Genomic DNA, 18,552 nt, shown 5'->3' with positions numbered 1-18,552 from the left:
GTATCGTGACCCACTAATGCCCCGTACACACGTTCGGAATGTGATAGGACCTTGTTGTCGGAAATTCCGACCGTGTGTAGGCTCCATCACACATTTTCCATCGGATTTTCCGACACACAAAGTTTGAGAGCAGGATATAAAATTTTCCGACAACAAAATCCGTTGTCGGAAATTCCGATCACGTGTACACAAATCAGACGGACAAAGTGCCACGCATGCTCAGAATAAATAAAGAGATGAAAGCTATTGGCCACTGCCCCGTTTATAGTCCCGACGTACGTGTTTTACGTCACCGCGTTCAGAGCGATCGGATTTTCCGACAACTTTGTGTGACCGTGTGTATGAAAGACAAGTTTGAGCCAACATCCGTCGGAAAAAATCCTAAATTTTCGGAATGTCCGATCAATTTCCGACCGGGTGTACGGGGCATAAGAGTGTCCATCCATCTCTCTTACACAATAGGGTAGTGCAGTATTACTTAAAAGTGCTAGTGCATAATCATCATAAGCAATCAACCGTGCCATAAGTATAATGGATGGCCGCTTACCAGAGCCATAGATCCCCAAGGGATCTTATGAGCATATAGGATATCCTGGTAAGATAAACTCTGCTCCTTACAGACCACTCACTGGGACTTGAGGTGAATATAGGCTCCCGATTCACAGATGATTGGATCATTGCATGATCCTTAAAGTGGTTGTAAACGCTTACACACCACTTTTAACTACAGGTAAGCCTATAATAAGGCTTACCTGTAGGAACCGTGAATATCTCCTAAACTTGCACCGTATAGGAGATATTTACTGTATCAGCATGTGCCGTCATGGGCACACACGCACTGAAGAAGCTGCTCGCTTGTGCAGTTTCTTCAGCTGCTGTCTTGTTACCAGCGGCTCACGCGCCCATGTGCGGGAGTGACGTCATCGCGGCTCCAGCCAATCACAGTGCTGGAGCCCGCGATTCCCATAAATAATTTCGGGAGACATGTCGCTGGCCACCGCGGTGTACTGGGACCGCTGTGGGGGCTTCGATCTAAGGTATTTCATAATGAGCTAGTATGCTATGCATACTAGCTCATTATGCCTGTGTCTTGCTTGTTTTTTTTTTTTTTTTTTGGCGTGGGTTTACAACTAAAATGTTTAATGAAAAACTTGCACCTACAGGGTATCGTTTAAACGTAAGCAAATAATGTTGTGTCGGCCCGGCAACCTGCAGTATTGTCCGTGCATCTTAACGTCACACCGGTAGCTCCTGACCGATGTGTTTTCCCTCAGAAGGCGTCAACTGGGATTGCAGCAGTCTCTTTACCATAGTGGCCAAGTGCAAAACTCAGGAATAAATTCTGCTTTATTCCATACAGTACACTGCTGCCTACAGGAGAAATGGACACCAAGCACACAATTTAAGGGCCAGCATTAAAAAGGCGAAGTTCACCTTTGTTCACTTTTTTTTTCTAAATTCCAGCTCTCCTATGTACCAACATAGCATTAAAGGAGTTGTAAAGGCAGGTTTTTTTTCCTGTACGGACATTTATACATTTTAGCTTCATTTGTGGATTTTTTTTTTTATTAGTATGGTAATTGTCTAATAAAAAGTTGGTTCAAATAAACCTTGTTAGAGGCTTATTCCTACAATGCTAATAAGCATTGTAAGTGTGTTATAATTTTAAATTAGCTGTCTTTAAAACATTCAGATGGATCTTGATGTAGCATTGAGAGAGATGTGTGTGTATGAAAAATGACAAGCACTATATAAATATGTGCAATTTACAGGGCTGCCTTACAGGGCTACAGGGGGTATCACTGGGGCTCCAGTAGGGGGCCCGGCCGGGAAGCTTCAGACTTCATGTAGGATGTCATGTCACGCTGTACAGGCATTTAGTTACAACATACTGTTCCCCGCCAGAGTCCTGGGCAATTATTCTACCTGCTGAGCTGAGGGGGGGCACCAACTGTTCACTTCTGAAGACTGGAGCATGGACACTAGATCGCAGATGTCCGGGCTTTTTCTTCACTTTGGGGAGCCCCCATCGCCAGCGGATATACACTATCCTGTGATGAGAAGTCCCCTGCTGCTGGTTCAGCAGGGAGCAGCTATGGGCAGGCTGATTATATCCAAGTCAATTGTATGACTTGGGTACAACCAGCATGTCGGATTTTCCATGCGATTATTCCTTGCGGCTATTATAGCTGCTAGCTGTATTCACTGTGTTCCCCACCCTTCCCACCCGCCATTAGAATACAATGGCTCTGCAGAATGGATTCCCCCCATTAACAGTGACTGTGTTGATGGGGAAATCAAGCGATTTTCTTTCCCCAGTCATCTTCCAGGACAGCCTACAGAGAGATAGGCTCCTCCCACCTAGCACAGGAAACACATGATGATCCACATCATAAAAGACAGACCACAGGCAGTAGCCCCTCAGTATTTGTGTTTCCTCTAGCCAGACAGGAACGCTGAAGAAATTTGTTGTTTTTCTCTGGCCTTCGTGCTAGATGGCAGGGGCCTCCCGGCTACAGCATTCCAGAACAGGGGCAGTGAACCTGGGGAGGCAGGTAGCTCGGGCTGCCCTGGAAAGGGAGTCTTGAATTTTTACTTCAGGGGACCCCCCAATTTCCACAGGAGTCTGGTCAGCAGCATGCCAGTAGATTCAGGTAAACTGGCAGTGTGGAATTTTGACTCGGGTGAGTCTTCTGGGGGACAGTGCGGACTTATGGTGCCCTGATGCTCGGTGCTCAGCTCAATAGCGTAGTGGACTGCGCTCCTAACTTGAAAGCAGACTGGTTGTTGGTATCTACACGCTCCATGCACTGTTCCAGGGGAGGCGTCCGATCCACAGCACCAGACCGGGATCCTCACTGCTCGACCTTTCAGGGCTACAGAGAAGATGGTGAAAGCCATTTTGTCCTGTGCTGGTAAGTCACCAGGGAGGGGACTAAGCAGGGAAGCAGGTCTGGGACACCTGAAGACTCTGACCCTAAGGTAAGAAATAGGCAAATGGGAGTTCATCTTTTCTTGCTCCCTGGTGAAGGGGGCACCAGGGGTTTTGAGATGATTCTCTGTACTACCTACAGACGAGCAGGGCTGGTCTGGGGAGTCTGGCTGTGTGCGTATCCCTTTTTCCCTACTAGTGTTGTGACTTCATTTGGGTCTCCCTAGGTGGATGGGTGCTGGTCACAGGGCGATTGTCTGCACCTTGTCTCGCTTTGCAAAAGGCTCATTCCGCCTTGTGTCCTCTCCCTTTAGGACAGAGGATGGGAGCAAAAAGGGGAACCACCTAATGCACAGATGCACAGCCAGCAAGTACAGGTTATCTACTGCCTGGATACCAGCTCCAGTGCTGCAATGCTCTTTGAAATAGTCCAAATTAAGGGATTCCTAAAGAGCATTGAAAAAAGAAATGTCAAACTTGATTTTCACAAAGGCTCTTTCTCTGTTGGAGGAGATACAGCTATCCTTGTGGGCACTGAGGCCCTAGGGGAGCCCTCCCTTACTCACATTTGGTCAAGCACCATATCCTCTGTTGCTGGCTGAAATCCTGATGTTTGCTGATTAATATGGATGGATCACGGCCGCTGGCTTCTCCAAATCTTTGGAAGAGAGTACTGCATGGCTGGAGCAGAGGCATCCAGACTCCCTCCAGATGGGGGGAGGGGCGCATGGCTGCAGAGGCAGGTGAACTATGTTGGTATACCAGGACATTATGCAGCCTGTTATGCTGCAGGTCCCCCTGAATGGACAGCTAAAGGGTGGTTTTGTGAGTATTCCCTGGTGCCATCATCAATATACACCAAGGGAGAGCGCGCAATCAGGGAAGCAGTAGGCGAACTTCCTAGGACAGGCATGTCCAAAGTCCGGCACGCGGGCCAATCGCGGCCCGTGTTCCGGATTTGAATGGCCAGTCTGGTTATCTGGAGAGATAGAGATCTCTCTCTATAATAACACACACACACACACACACACACACACACACATATAGAGAGAGAGAGAAGGATAATATATATATTTTGTGGCCCCCAACGATCTCCCAGTGCCGGGGCCACAAAAAATATATGCTGGCTGCCTTGGAGGGGACAGGGAGGAGGCAGGACGAGTGCCGTACACACAGGAGTATTTCCGGTTTACACAGCAGCCTCTGTAATAGGAAGTCCCGTCTCCGGCGCTGCCATTGGACGACTGTTCTGTCCATCAAAGGAGGCGGGGCGTTCTATTAAAGAGGCCGCAAAGAAAACCAGAGTTTTTCCTGTATGTAATCTTTTGGCGCTTGTCCCGCCCCCTCCCTGTCCCCTCCAAGGCTGCAGATGGATGGGCATCAATCAGGCTGCACTGACTGCAATGGTGGGTGCTACATTCCTGGCACTTGTGAGGCTGCAGATGGGCACTGACACTTATTTTGCTTTACAGTTCTTTATTTAAAATTTATGGTTTTTTTTTCCCCCTGAAACTTCCCTCTTAAAGTGAAAGTGCGCGTTATATACCAATAAATATGGTATATCCAAATTAACATGCCCACACTCCTCTCCTTACTCACACATAGCCACAAAGGCAAGAGAATTCTTGTTGGGCAGTGTATTAGTGCTCGAATGAATTCACTTAGACCAAATTTTAATGGTTCAAAGAATGTCAGGCAAAATGGTCGGCCCTAGTGCACGTTCACTTCATCAAATCTGGCCCTCTTTGATAAAAGTTTGGACACCCTTGTCCTAGGAGTATTTCAGCAGACTTCATCTGGTTTGCAAAGCTACACCATGTACTCTGGTTCCACATGACACCTGTTTTAATTTTGGTAGATGGCCACATGGTGGTTACCCTTGGGAGGATGCGCTCACTTTGGGTACTGGTTGCTGTGGGTGTTTTCATACCTCCTACAAACACAGGGTGAATGTGCTTTGTGTGACAGGAGTCCACCATTAGTGTGGTCATTTAGAGGCAGGAGGCCCTAACAACTACAATCAGCAGAGCTGGGGCTGGCAATCTCAGATCAGCAGAAGCTGCAACCAGTTAACTCCTTCCTACTCCACGTTTACCATCAATTACACTCTTTGCTTTCAGCAATTAAACCACAGCTAGTGGGGTGTGGTTTAATCAGGACTTTTTGTACTAGGATTTGGGCAATAGCTGCCCCCCCCCGAACTAGAAACATACATAAATTATGGACTCTGCAACATTCAATTGACAGGCTCTTGGGCGTAACCTCCATGCAGGGATTGCATGGGCAAACCCGTGTTTAATGATTGCTTGTTAATACCTGCAGGTGTTGGCCTTCTGATCTGCTCCTGTTGCACACTTCAGGGCTTATCCAAAAGGTGTCAGAAGCTTTTATTTATCACTAGATTTGGACATGGTATAAGTTGGGTGGCTTTGTCTGTCTCCCACCCTAGTGTGGGCTATATAAAGCAAGTTAAGTGTACAGCAATCTGTTAACATACATTGTTTAAATATGTAGTTTAACCACTTCAATACCAGGCACTTACCTCCCTTCCTGCCCAAGCCAATTTTCAGCTTTCAGCGCTCTCACTTTTTAAATGACAATTGCGCAGTCATTCTACACTGTACCCAAACAAAATTTTTATCATTTTGTTCCCACAAATAGAGCTTTCTTTTGGTGGTATTTAATCATATCTGCGGTTTTTATATTTTGCTAAACAAATAAAAAAAGACTGAAAATTTTGAAGAAAAAAAAAAAAAAAAAAAAAAAAAAAGTTCGTTTCGGCTCTAAAATTTTGTAAAAAAAAATAAGCTGCACCGATGAGGTGGCACGGACGATGGGCACTGATATGCAGCACTGATGGGCACTGATAGGCAGCACTGGCACGCATTAATGGGCACTGATTGGCAGCTGCCTGGGCACTGATTGGCATCCCTGGTGGTCTAGGGTGGCATACCTGATGGTCCTGGGCGGGCATCCATGGGGGGACAGTGCTGATAAACAATCAGCACAGACCCCCCGTCAGGAGAGCAGCCGATGAGCTCTCCTCTACTCGCGTCTGTCAGACGTAAGTGAGGAAAAGCCGATAAACGGCTCTTCCTGTTTACAACGTGACCAGCCGTGATTGGACACTGCTGATCACGTGGTAAAGAGCCTCTGTCAGAGGCTCTTTACCAAGATCGGTGATGCGGTGTGTCAGACTGACATACCACACCACCGATTGCCGGGCGCGCAATCGCGGGTTATCCGGCTGGACGTCATATGACACCCAGTCATTGAATAAACATTCTGGAGCTAAGTGACATAATGTACAGAATGCATGAAGGTAAAAACCTTCAGCCTTTAGAACCACTTTAAAGGCTAGAAGTTTTTTACTTTCAGTATGCAGCGCCAGCCCCCCCCTCCCATACTTATCTGAGCCCGATCTCGATCCAGCGATGTGCATGAGAGCAGAGATGCTCTAGGCTCTTATTCCCCTCAGACACAGCAGCATGAGCTGGTGGAGTGTGGAGGGAGGAGCAGCTTACTATGGGAGCACTTGAGGCAGGGGACCCGGGAGGAGGAGGATCAGAGCTGCTCTGTGCTTTTGATGGCAACAGCATAATAAGGAACATTAATTTCATTTTTATGTCACCTACCTCATCGTATCCCTATCAGACTGCTTAGCTAGTTTAGAAGTACTTTATACAATCAATTTTTACTAAACTCTAAAACCATTGCTGTACAACTTTTCACATTTAGCAGCCACTTTGAGGCCACTTCATGTTTTGTGTGCTTTAGCCTGAGCAGATGTTATAGATGCACAGGGGTAGGCTGTGAGTGACCAGCAATCCAGGGGCTGTGCTGAGCCAGCAGAGTAATGGTCAGTAGTCAGCAATTATCGCTAAGGAAAACAGATTGGTGTCAAAATCACTTCGCATTACAGCAAAACCTGATAGAGATTCTAACCCAGCCTTCCCCACTCTATGCAAAACTAAAAGTTAAACTTAGACCATAAATCTTTGCTTCAACCCTGTGTAATAGGTTAAATCACTTACCTGACTAAGGTTTCTCCAGCAGCTAGAACCTTATGGGAAGACATAATAATTGAAGGAGGCATAGCTTCTCTGCGTCCATCACGTGAACAATAATAGTTGTTGGCAAATTTATGACTTGGACCCACGGGTAGAGCAGGAGGTGGCGGAGTCCTGAAAATGAAAGATAAAAATATGAGTCCAAGTAGCCTTAAAAGGGGTTGTAAACCCTCATGTTTTTTTGCCTTAATTCATCCTATGCATTAAGGTGAAAAAAAAAAACTTCTGTCTATGGACGCCGAATGCTGGACTCGGGAGCGTGCCCGCAAGGTAACACCCCCGGGGGAGCGCTTCTCCTAGGGGTTATAAGATGCAGGGAGGAGCTACCAGCGCTGTCGGTGGACCCCAGAAGTCGAAGATTGGGGCCACTCTGTGCAAAACGAACTGCACAGTGGAGGTAAGTATGACATGTTTGTTATTTAAAAAAAAATTAAAAACTAAGCCTTACAATCAATTTAAAGCCTAACTCAGGGCTCCGACTCCTTGTCATCCATTCCCCCGGCAACCACACTTCCATAAAATTTATTTATTTTTTTTCTAGAGGCTTTTCACAGCTGGTTTTGTGATATGCATGATCCTCTTAGGCAGTGATGACATCATGGCTTTTTGCATCATTTCACACTGAGTGAAAGATGCTGTGAAGATGCCCACTTAGGAAGCAGGTCCATGGACACCTACATTCATTTAATAGCCATGGCTGATCGGATGGCAGTTGGGTGTAAATGGACAGGCAGGCCACTTACATCCGATTGCCCATAGAGGAGAGTGGGCAGTGTCTGTGTCCACTCTGCCTACTCAGCGGGAATCAGCAGACAGATTCCCCACTGAACAGGCAGACTCCAGCAGAGCCCTCCCCATGTGTAGGGGGTCTTATGCCGGACTGATAGGGTTCACCTGTTTCGGACCTTCTATTGCCCTCTTTGGAGCAGCAGGTGTCAACAGCCTGCCAACATCTGATCCTGCCTGCTAAAGACAGATGGGGATCCGTTACCCATCCATCTAGCGCAGCCTTTCTCAACCTTTTCAAAACAGAGGAACCCTTGAAATAACATTTCAGTCTCAGAAACCCCTGCTAAAATTTACTAGATCTACAACTCATTAGTGAGATGGTCAGATGGAAGAAGGCTCCTTACGTTTGTGGTCATTGGGAAGAATTACTCCCTTATAGGGCTGGGAAAAAAATCGATTTGAATCTTGAATCGAGTTGAGAGGTCAAATCGATTCAAATCGATTTTTTTTAGATTTTTTTTTTTTTTTTTTTTAACAGCACTGCGCCGGGCCTGAGGAGCTGCAGGCACGATTTTTCAGGCGAGGCCGCGGCTTCGGCCTAGTCCGCGAGGCCCGACTCTGTGCATGGGTGGGTGGGTGTGTAGGCGGGGTAATGGGCGAGGCTGTTGGTGGAACACTACTGTGTATTGGAGGGCTGTGATATCAGAAGGAGGAGGGGGTGGGGGGATCACAGGGACATTCCCGGGCTGCAGAGAGAGCGAGAGAGAGAGAGAGAGAGAGAGAGAGAGAGAGAGAGAGAAGGGAGGGTGAGTCAGAGCTGCCTGTATGGTGTATTTCATGAGATACTGATAGCCATGTGATCACTGCCAGAAAGAATAATACCTCAGAGGAGAGAAGTCACATCACATCCCATTCTATATATTCACCCTTCTTAAATTTCATTACACAGCACTGTGCTCAATATATGACAATACCCCCATATGACATCACACAGCAATGTGCTCATCACTGTATACTGACATGCTACATCACTGAATACTGACACACTACATCCCTGAGTGATGTAGCGTGTCAGTATACGGTGATGTAGCGGCGTGTCAGTATACGGTGATGTAGCGGCGTGTCAGTATACGGTGATGTAGTGTCACCTGTCACCACCGAGCTTGCCTCAACCTGCTGTTGTTGATAGGTACATTTTCCTTGCAAAGAATGTTTAAAATGCACTTAAATTTTTTTTTGAAATTTTGTTTGTTGATGCACTTTAAGATAAAAAAAAAAAAAAATAAAAATAAAAAAACGGATTCGAATCGTGAATCGAGTTTTTTATAAAAAAAAAAAAAAAAAAAAATTGCAGATTTTTTTGGGGGGGGGAAAATCTCCCAGCCCTACTCCCTTATAGATAGCCAAAAAGATCAATGGCGTTAGTGGAAACCTATTTAAGAGCCAGAAATCGCTCATTGGAACCTCTGGAGTAACCCTAGGGTTCCATGTGAATTTGTTGACATTTAAAGTATTTCACAGAAGGTGCTACAATCAGGCTGTCGTGGCTTATTTATTAACGAAGCCTCCAGCCTACATGTCAGCACAGTGATCCGCATAATCATTTGTGGGATCTAGAGCTATCCGCAACCGCTTAGTTTGACAGGTAGCACAGCCTTGTACCTGTAAAGTGTTCTGAGGCAACTCACACATTACACAAAATTATAGTGCAGCGCTGTGTGTCTTTAAATACAAAATGATTATACGATCTCTATTTCCATACAATGATAAACATCGCAGTGCAACTATTCTATGTGAAAATCAAAAATTAAATAAAAATTATGAAAGAACTCCTATTCTTTGGTGAAGAAACAGTTTGTGTATATCCGTCCTCTCTGAGATCAATAACATGTGCACACGATCACCAGCCAAATTGCCTGCTCACCTAACAAATGAGTTAAAAACTCAGGAAAAGAGCTCTCTTTAATTCCTCCACGTCTCAAGAGCAGGAACTCCTATATTCCCAGGCTGCACGTTTGTACTGGTAACTTCACTTCCAGGAAACACCCTCCTTCTCTCCCTCCTTACAGCTCGGCTTTGCTTTTCTTAATACGATTATTGACGATGACTGCGTGACATCATGGGCTTGGCTCCTCCCCTCTAAATGTGTCGCCCTCTCATTGGGCTTCATCAGTAGATGGGCGGGCCGCTTCCCCTGAGCCTTTAATTACTAAAAAGTGCGTCACCAGAGCAGGATAACCAATTTATGTAACTCAAAAGTGTTCTCCACAACCTCAATTGCTGACCCCCACGGCGACCCCCCGTTACAATCTAAAACAGGAATATAAAATTATTATATATTATTATAATTATTATAAAATTATTATATATTATTATATTATTTTATGCCTAAAATTACAATACAAACCTATAATGTTTATTACTCCTAAGCACCTCCCAAACGCATAAAAGCTTGTTAGAAAAGGAGTCGATGGGGGTTATTTACTAAAGGCAAATCCACTTTGCACTTCCAAGTGCACTTGTAGTGCAGTCACTGTAGATCTGAGGGGGACATGCAAGGAAAATAAAAAACAGCATTTTAGCTTGCACATGATTGGATGATAAAATCAGCTTCCCCTCATTTCAGAACTACCCCTCAGATTTAAAGCGACTGCACTTCCAAGTGCACTTGTAGTGCAAAGTGGATTTGCCTTTCATAAATAACCCCCAATGTTCCTATTTTCCTACTGGGGGGGGGTCTAACACTCCAGGAGCTAGTATATTTCTTAAGTTTGGTGCTCTTTTATATACGAATGGGGGGGTGGGGGAAACCCCTTAGAACTTTATCCCTCAGCAGTACATGCCAATGCTTTCTGAATATATTTTCCACCTTATTCTTTTGAATATTATAGAGCCCAATACAATCCTATATTCATTCCTTCCAACCTTTTCTTTTGTTACCAGTAACTCTTTCCTTTCCATATTCTTAACCGTCTCCAGCTGTTTGACAAAACTCCTGTCATAGCCTTTTGTATAAACTTCTCAAACGGTGCTGCCTGTTCCTCGAATTCTTACTTCCTTGTACAGTGCCTTCTCAGTCTAACAAACTGCCCTCCTGGGATGTTCAAGAACCAGGGTTTATGGTGGCAGCTGTCTATAGCAATATATTCATTCCTATGTGTAGGTTTACAATAATTTTTAGTAAAGATCTCCCCTTCATGTACATACATCTCTACATCCAAGAACACCATCTTCTGTTTAAATCAAAATACTAAAACATAAACTAACATGGAATTATGGTAACCTGTCCATGAAGGAGAGGAGACTGGCCTCATCTCCCCTCCATATCAAGAACAGGTCATCTATAAATCTATGGTAGCTGACTAACTCATCTGGTCTATGTTCGAAGACCACCTCTGACTCCCAGTGAGACAAAAATAAATTGGCCACACTGGGAGCAAATCGGGCCCCCATAGCTACACCAGTCGTCTGTAGATAACACCCATCGTACCAAAAGTAGTCGTGCAGGAATCCAAATTCCAGACACTGCAAGAGGTATCTACGTTGTTTCTTATCCACAGTAGAATTCTTTAATGCCCATTTGACAACTTTCTTGGCATCTGTGTGTTCAATAATGGTATACAGAGAGCCCACGTCTGCTGTTACCAGAAAAACTGGGAGGAGAGTTGTCAATTTTTATGTTCTCTAAAATCTGCGGTAAGTGTTTGGTGTTCTTTAAATACGCTGGAGTTGATGTTACTAAAAGGTTGTAAGAATAAGTCGAGATATTGGCCAAGTCTAGTAGTAAGGGAATCTACCCCATTGACTATAGGCCTCCCTGGTGGATTCTGATGATCCTTATGTATTTTTGGAAGAAAATATATTATTGGGGTACTACATGAGGAAGGATTTAAATACTCAGCTTCTTTCTTACATAAGATGTTTTTCTTTGATCCTTTTGCTACCAATTTTGAAAGTTGTTCTTTATATTGCTTAACTGGATTGGACCACAGTGGTGTATATGTGTCAACGTCTCCTAATAGGCTTGGGACATCAAAACAATACCCCCCCCCCCCCTTTATCTGCCAGGCTAATAACCACCTCTCTTGTCTCTTCCAGAGACCGAATTTCTCCCTTTTTTTTTTTTTTAATACTTTATTTTTTGCAAAGGAGAAAGACACACGGTATAATACAGAGAGGGAACTAAACAGAGTGGGATCAAAACACTTACACAACGATGCAACAGAGGTTATCATTACAACAGAGTTAATATGCATACAATCTTCATTTTTCCCAAAGATGCAATCGCTCGATGCCTGAGTCAAGGCGTCTCAGCACCCCGTGTGCCGCATCTCCTCCTGTGGGAAGAAAGAGAAGAAGGAGAGAGAAAAAAAAAAAAAAAAAGGGAGGGGGGGTTGTCCAGCCGTCTAACACAACACCCAGGCAAACGAGTTCACCGGATGTGTCCACTCTTCATGGGGGATTTAGAGTTAGGCCTGCGTACTCCTCGGAGTACATGAATTTGCGCCAGTAGAACCATTTCTTAGTATATTTCTCATGCAGGCCTTTTTCAGTAGCCAAGTCTTCCATCGCACTTATATCAGCCACCTTTTTCAACCAGGTGGCAATTGACGGAGGCTGCGTCCGTTTCCAGTATAGTGGGATGCATCCCCTGGCAGCCGTGATCAGGAGGGGAGGATAGACTTTCTATAAGCCTTACTGGGGATGTTGTGGTGATGCAGGAGGAAGAAGGTCGGGTCCCTTGTAATCTCCCTGTCGGTAAACTTTTGGACGATTCTATGGACTGCAGTCCAATAGGGCTGCAAGAGACGGCAGGACCAAAAGATGTGGAGGAGAGAACCGATCTCCTCCCCACACCTCCAGCATAAGTTCGAGCTTTGGGGAAACACTTTGTGGATCTTTACGGGGGTGTGACACCACCAGGTTAGTACTTTGAACCTCGCCTCTTGGTGTTTAGCAGAAATCGAAGTCTTGGAGGCGAATAGGTAGATTCTGTCCACCTGTTCTTCAGTCAGTTCTAACCCCAACTCCCTCTCCCATCCTGTGATATATGGGGGTGTGTTCTGCTGGTGGTGATGTCAGAAGTTGATACGCTGGAGAAACTGCATGGGAGAGTGTAGATTGATCCAGGCAGAGCTGCTCAAAATTAGTGAGAGGCAAAGAAAGTGCAATAGTTGGACTCTCTGCCAGAAAGATAATCCCAACAGGCCTGAGTCAGTCATAATTTGTTGTCTCGTCATCCAACGTCCCCCTGAAATGTAGTTTTGAGCCCGTGACCGCTCTGTTTTTAAATCCAGAAATCTGTGGTCGTGGAGTCCAGGGGTAAAAGCTGGATTCCCCACTATGGGCAAGAGTGGCAACGGGAGGGGCGCTATCGAGAAGTCACAAAAAGCTTTCAGGCTTAACCTCTTAGTCTCCCCCACCATGGCAAATTCCTTTCTTGATATATTCTGGACCATATCCCTTCTTGATCTTTAGTTGTTCTAGATCATTCACAACCAAATTTTTAAATACTTCAATGAATTATTTTCTGGGTCGGCAGGTTAAGTTTTGATCTATTACTGAGTCTAGTACCTGATATGTTATTCTGAGTGGTCCTATCTGTAGTAATAGAGATGAAATATTTTTTGATATTTAAACTTCTTCATATACTTCTGAGGCCACCCATATTTTTCTGAATGTTGGCATAGGTTTCAAATGTATTAAGGTTCTTGGTAGGGGCAAATTTTAATCCCTTATTAAGTTAGTAGATAAGGGATTAAAATTTGCCCCTACCAAGAACCTTAACACATTTAAAACTTGTGTCAACATTCAGAAGTATATGAGGAAGTTAAATATCAAAAAATATTTAATCTCTAATACTACAGATAGGACCACTCAGAATAATATATATCAGGTACTGGACTCAGTAATAGATCAAAATTTAACCCGCCGGCCCCAGATAATAAATTCACTGAAGTATTTAAAAATTTGGTTTTGAATGATCTAGAACAACTAAAGATCAAGAAGGGATATGATCCAGAATATATCAAGAAAGGAATTCGGTCTCTGGAAGAGAAAAAGGGGGTGGTTATTAGCCCGGCAGATATTGTTTGATGTCCTGAGCCTATTAGGAGACATTGACACATACACACACCACTGTTGTCCAATCCAGTTACGCAATATAAGGAAAAACTTTAAAAATTAGTAGCAAAAGGATCAAAGAAAAACATCTTATGTAAGAAAGAAGCTGAATATTTAAATCCTTCCTCATGTAGTACCCCAATAATATATTTTCTGCCAAAAATAAATAAGGATCATTAGAATCCACCAGGGAGGGCTATAGCCAATGGGGTAGAGTCCCTTACTTCTAGACTTGGCCAATACCGTGACATTTTCTTACAACCTTTAGTAACATCAACTCCAGCGTATTTAAAAGGACAAAAAACACCCACTGCAGATTTTAGAGAACATAAAAATTGACAACTCTCCCGTTTTTCTGGTAACAGCAGACGTGGGCTCTCTTTATATCATAATGAAAACACAGATGCCAAGAAAGTTGTCAAATGGGCATTAAAGAATTCTACTGTGGATAAGAAACAACGTAGATACCTCTTGCAGTGTCTGGAATTTGGAATACTGCACAACTACTTTTGGTACGATGGGGGTTATTATCTACAGAAGACTGGTGTAGCTATGGGGGCCCGATTTGCTCCCAGTGTGGCCAATTTTTGGCTCACTGGGAGTCAGAGGTGGTCTTCGAACATGGACCAGATGAGTTAGTCAGCTAACATAGATTTATAGATGACCTGTTCATGATATGGAGGGGGGATGAGGCCAGTCTCCTCTCCTTCATGGACAGGTAAATCAAAATGATAAAAACATAGAACATTGAATTATGATAAACAGAAGATGGTGTTCTTGGATGTAGAGATGTATGTACATGAAGGGGAGAGCTTTACCAAAAATTATTGTAAACATACAGATAGGAATGGATATATTGCTATAGACAGCTGCCACCATAAACCCTGGTTATTGAACATCCCAAGAGGGCAGCTTGTTAGACTAAGGAACTGTACAAGGAAGGAAGAATTTGAGGAACAGGCAGTACCGTTTGAGAAGTTTATACAAAAAGGCTATAACAGGAGTTGTTAATAAACAGCTGGAGACAGTTAAGAATATGGAAAGGAAAGAGTTACTGGAAAACAAAAGAAAAGGTTGGAAGGAATGAAAGAGAGGATTATAGGATTGTATTGGGCAAAAGAATAAGGTAGAAAATATAATCAGAAAGCATTGGAATGTACTGCTGAGGGGCCCAATGAGAGGGCGCAGTCATCGTCAATAATCGTATTGAGAAAAACAAAGCCAAGCTGTAAGGAGTGAGAGAAGGAGGGCGTTTCCTGGAAGTTACCCAAGTAAAGTTACCAGTACAAACGTGCAGCCTGGGGAATATAGGAGTTCCTGCTATTGAGACGTGGAGGAATTAAAGAGAGATCATTTCCTGAGTTTTTAACTCATCTGTGAGGTGAGCAGGCAATTTGGCTGGTGATAGTGTGCACGTGTTATTGATCTCAGAGAGGACAGATATACACAGCGGTGATTGTGTTTCATGCACCAAGATATATGAACTGTTTCCTCACCAAGAAAAAGGAGTTCTTTCATAATTTTTATTACATTTTTGATTTTTCACATAGACTGGTTGCACTGTCATATTTATCATTGTATGGAAAATTCAAGTTAGACTTACCGGTAACTTGTTTTCCAGGAGTCTTTCAGGACAGCACCTGAGAGTGTGGCTCCTCCCCTTGCCAACAGGAAACACCTCTTCCACCGAACTTTAAAAAGGAGGCTCCTTCCCACAGGTTGATAGTAGTAGTAGTAGTAGTAGTGAACCTCCGGCCTCAAGCTGGAACACATAATCAAGATATGGTTAGTCGCAGCATACAAAAAAAATAATAGGGAGAGTTGTTGCTGTCCTGAAAGACTCCTGGAAAACAAGTTACCGGTAAGTCTAACTTGAATTTTCCCTTACAGTCTTTCAGGACAGCACCTGAGAGGATAAAAAGAGACTTACCCCCTAGGGAGGGACCATGGCCTGCAGAACCTTTCTGCCAAAAGCCTGATCACCTGCTGACAGAAGATCCAGTCTGTAATGACAGACAAACGTTAAGTAACTTGACCACGTAGCCACCTTACAAATTTGATATGGGGTGGCACCAGCTCTTTCTGCCCATGTAGCAGCTTGAGCCCTTGAGTGAGCTCTAATTCCCAGCGGGGGAGATTGACCCGTCAGAGTAGGCTACCAGGATAGCTTATTAAAGCCATATAGCAATTGACTTCTTCGCTGCTTGGTGGCCTTTTTTGTTTCCAGAAAAAAGAACAAATAAAGAGTCTGAGGACCTGAAGTCTTTTGTTACTTCCAAGTAATGTAATGGGGTTCGTCTCACATCTAGTTTGTGAAAATGACCTTCCTTTCCTTCTGAAGGATTTGAGCAAAAGGTTGGCAGGATGATCTCCTGTGACCTGTTCTGAAATGTTACCACTTTTGGCAAAAAACCTGGATCAGTCTTAGGTACAAGCCTATCTGGATAAATGGACAAAAAAGGTAACTGTGCAGTTCACCAATTCTTCTTGCAGATGTGATTGCAACTAAAAATACAGTTTTGAAAGTCAAATTCTTTAGGAGAGACTGTCTGTTGTGGTTCAAAAGGTTCCTTTGAGAGGGCTTGCAGAACTACTGAGAGGTCCCATTTGGGAAAATGCTTAGCTGGAGCTGGTCTGGATCTGGTAAGTGCCTTGAAAAACCTTGTAACCAGGAGTTTCTGAAGAAATTGATCTTTCAAGAAACACTAAAGCGGCCACTTGCACTTTAAGAGTGCTGACTGCAAGCCCCTTGTCTGCCCCCTTTTGTAAGAATTCTAATATTGAAACAATGTCTTTCACATCTCTATTTTCTGAATGACACCAAGAAATGTAGACCTTCCATACTTTAGCATAAATAGCTCTAGTTACCTTCTTTCTACTGGAAAGTAATGTGGTTATTAAAAGTTCTGAAAAACCTTTGTTTCTAAGCATCTGCTCTTCAGATACCAGGCAGCGAGACTTAACCTGGCTACATCCGGGTGATGCACTGGACCTTGTAGAAGTAAATTCTGTCTGAGGGGAAGCTGCCAAAATGGTTTGATTGCCATTTGCAGAACGGTGGAAAACCAAGCTCTTTGCCCAGAATGGAGTAATCAGAATTAATCAACACTCTTTCTTTCTGTATTTTCCTCAATACAAGAGGAATCAACTGTAATGGGGGAAAAGCATACTCCAGGTGAAAATTCCAAGGGTGCGCCAAAGCGTCTATTCCCTGAGAACCTGTGAAGGGAAAAGAATTGCGGGAGCTGTGTGTTTTGCCTTGATGCAAACAGGTCCACTTGTGGATGGCTCCAGGTCCCGGTGATTAACGCAGAAAAACTTCAGAATTCAGGCTCCACTCTGCCTCCTGAACCTTCTGCCTGCTCAGTAAATCTGCCACTTCGTTTAATGTGCCTTTGAGATGGACTACGGATAAGGACAGTAAATGTTTTTTCTGCCCACTCCAGAAATTTTCCTCATAGTAACTGAAGAGTTTTGCTTCTCGTGCCTCCGTTTGTTCAGGTAGGTTACTGTAGTGGCATTGTCCGATAGAATCTGGACATGGGAACCTAGGAGGTTTAGAGAGATGGCAGCCAACGCTAAGGCGACTGCTTTTAACTCACTCCAGTTTGAGGAATTTCCTGCCTCGGTCTGAGACCATGTTCCCTGTGCCTAATCTTGACCCATGTGTGCCCCCCCCCCCCCCCCCATCCCCACATACTGGCATCTGTCATCACAATTTTTTCGGTTGGGAAGGACCAAAGTAAACCTTTTTTCAGCATTGATTGATTTTGTCACCACCAACGTGTTCATTTGACTCTGGTGGGGATCTTTACCCTTGTATCTAGAGTTTCTGTCCTGTGGTTCCATACTTGTAGAAGGAACCTCTGGAGTGGCCTGAAATGGATTCTTGACCATTGGATGGCTGGCATAGTTGAGGTTAAACATTCCCAAGGCTGACATAACCTTTCAGACCGACATCTGCCGATTCGATTGTAGTACAGTTACTACATTCTGGACGTTGATTTTTTCTCTCTTCTGGGAGAAAAATTCTTTGTTCCACAGAATTTATTTGGTACCCAAGAAATTATACCTGTTGAGCCGGATTGAAGTTTGATTTCTGAATGTTCACTATCCAACCCAGGGACTCCAAAATTACTGTGGGCCTTGACAAGATCTTCTTGCAACCTCCTTCCTCTGGACGGGGCAAAGAAGAGGAGGTTGTCCAGATATGAGATTACCGCAATCCCCTGAAGGTGAAGAAGGTGAAGAGGGGTGAGGGCTTCTGCCATAACTCTTGTAAAGACTTGCGAAGCTGATGAAAGGCCGAAGGGAAGGGCCCAGAATTGCAGGTGTAGCACCTCCCTCCCCATAATGACCGCCAACCTCAAGAATTTTTGGGACTGAGGTGTTATAGGAATATGTAGGCAAGCATCTCTCAGGTCGATCCATGCCATAAAGCATTCCTTGGTCAGCATATTTTTGACCGTGAAGATCGAGTCCATACAAAACTTCTTGTACAGGACTGACTTGTTCAAAGGTTTCATGTGGAGAAACAAACGGAACTTTCTGGATGCCTTTTTTATCAGGAATATGTGAGAATAGAATCCCTGATAACATTCCTCTGGAGATACAGGTGTCACAACCCTTTGATGCATCAGATCCTTTAACAGGTTCTTCATAGCCAGGGCCTTTGTTGAGTCCCTTGGCAGGTTTGTT

The 18,552-nt window shown here is 44.1% G+C and overlaps 1 protein-coding gene across 1 annotated transcript in view; it reads right to left on the bottom strand.

Moving 5' to 3' along the window:
* NDUFA7 (NADH:ubiquinone oxidoreductase subunit A7) overlaps positions 1-18,552 on the bottom strand; it is a 52,416-nt gene that overhangs the window by 775 nt on the left and 33,089 nt on the right. The window contains exon 3 of the mRNA XM_073594468.1: positions 6,967-7,116. Within this exon, the coding sequence (XP_073450569.1) occupies positions 6,967-7,116 (150 nt within the window). The remainder of the gene's footprint in view (positions 1-6,966; positions 7,117-18,552) is intronic.

The sequence above is a fragment of the Aquarana catesbeiana genome, linkage group LG01 (genome assembly GCF_042186555.1).
Source record: "Aquarana catesbeiana isolate 2022-GZ linkage group LG01, ASM4218655v1, whole genome shotgun sequence".
Taxonomy (NCBI): Eukaryota; Metazoa; Chordata; class Amphibia; order Anura; family Ranidae; genus Aquarana; species Aquarana catesbeiana.
The sequence above is the reverse complement of the archived record's forward strand: the minus strand, read 5'-3'. Positions and strand labels throughout refer to the sequence as shown.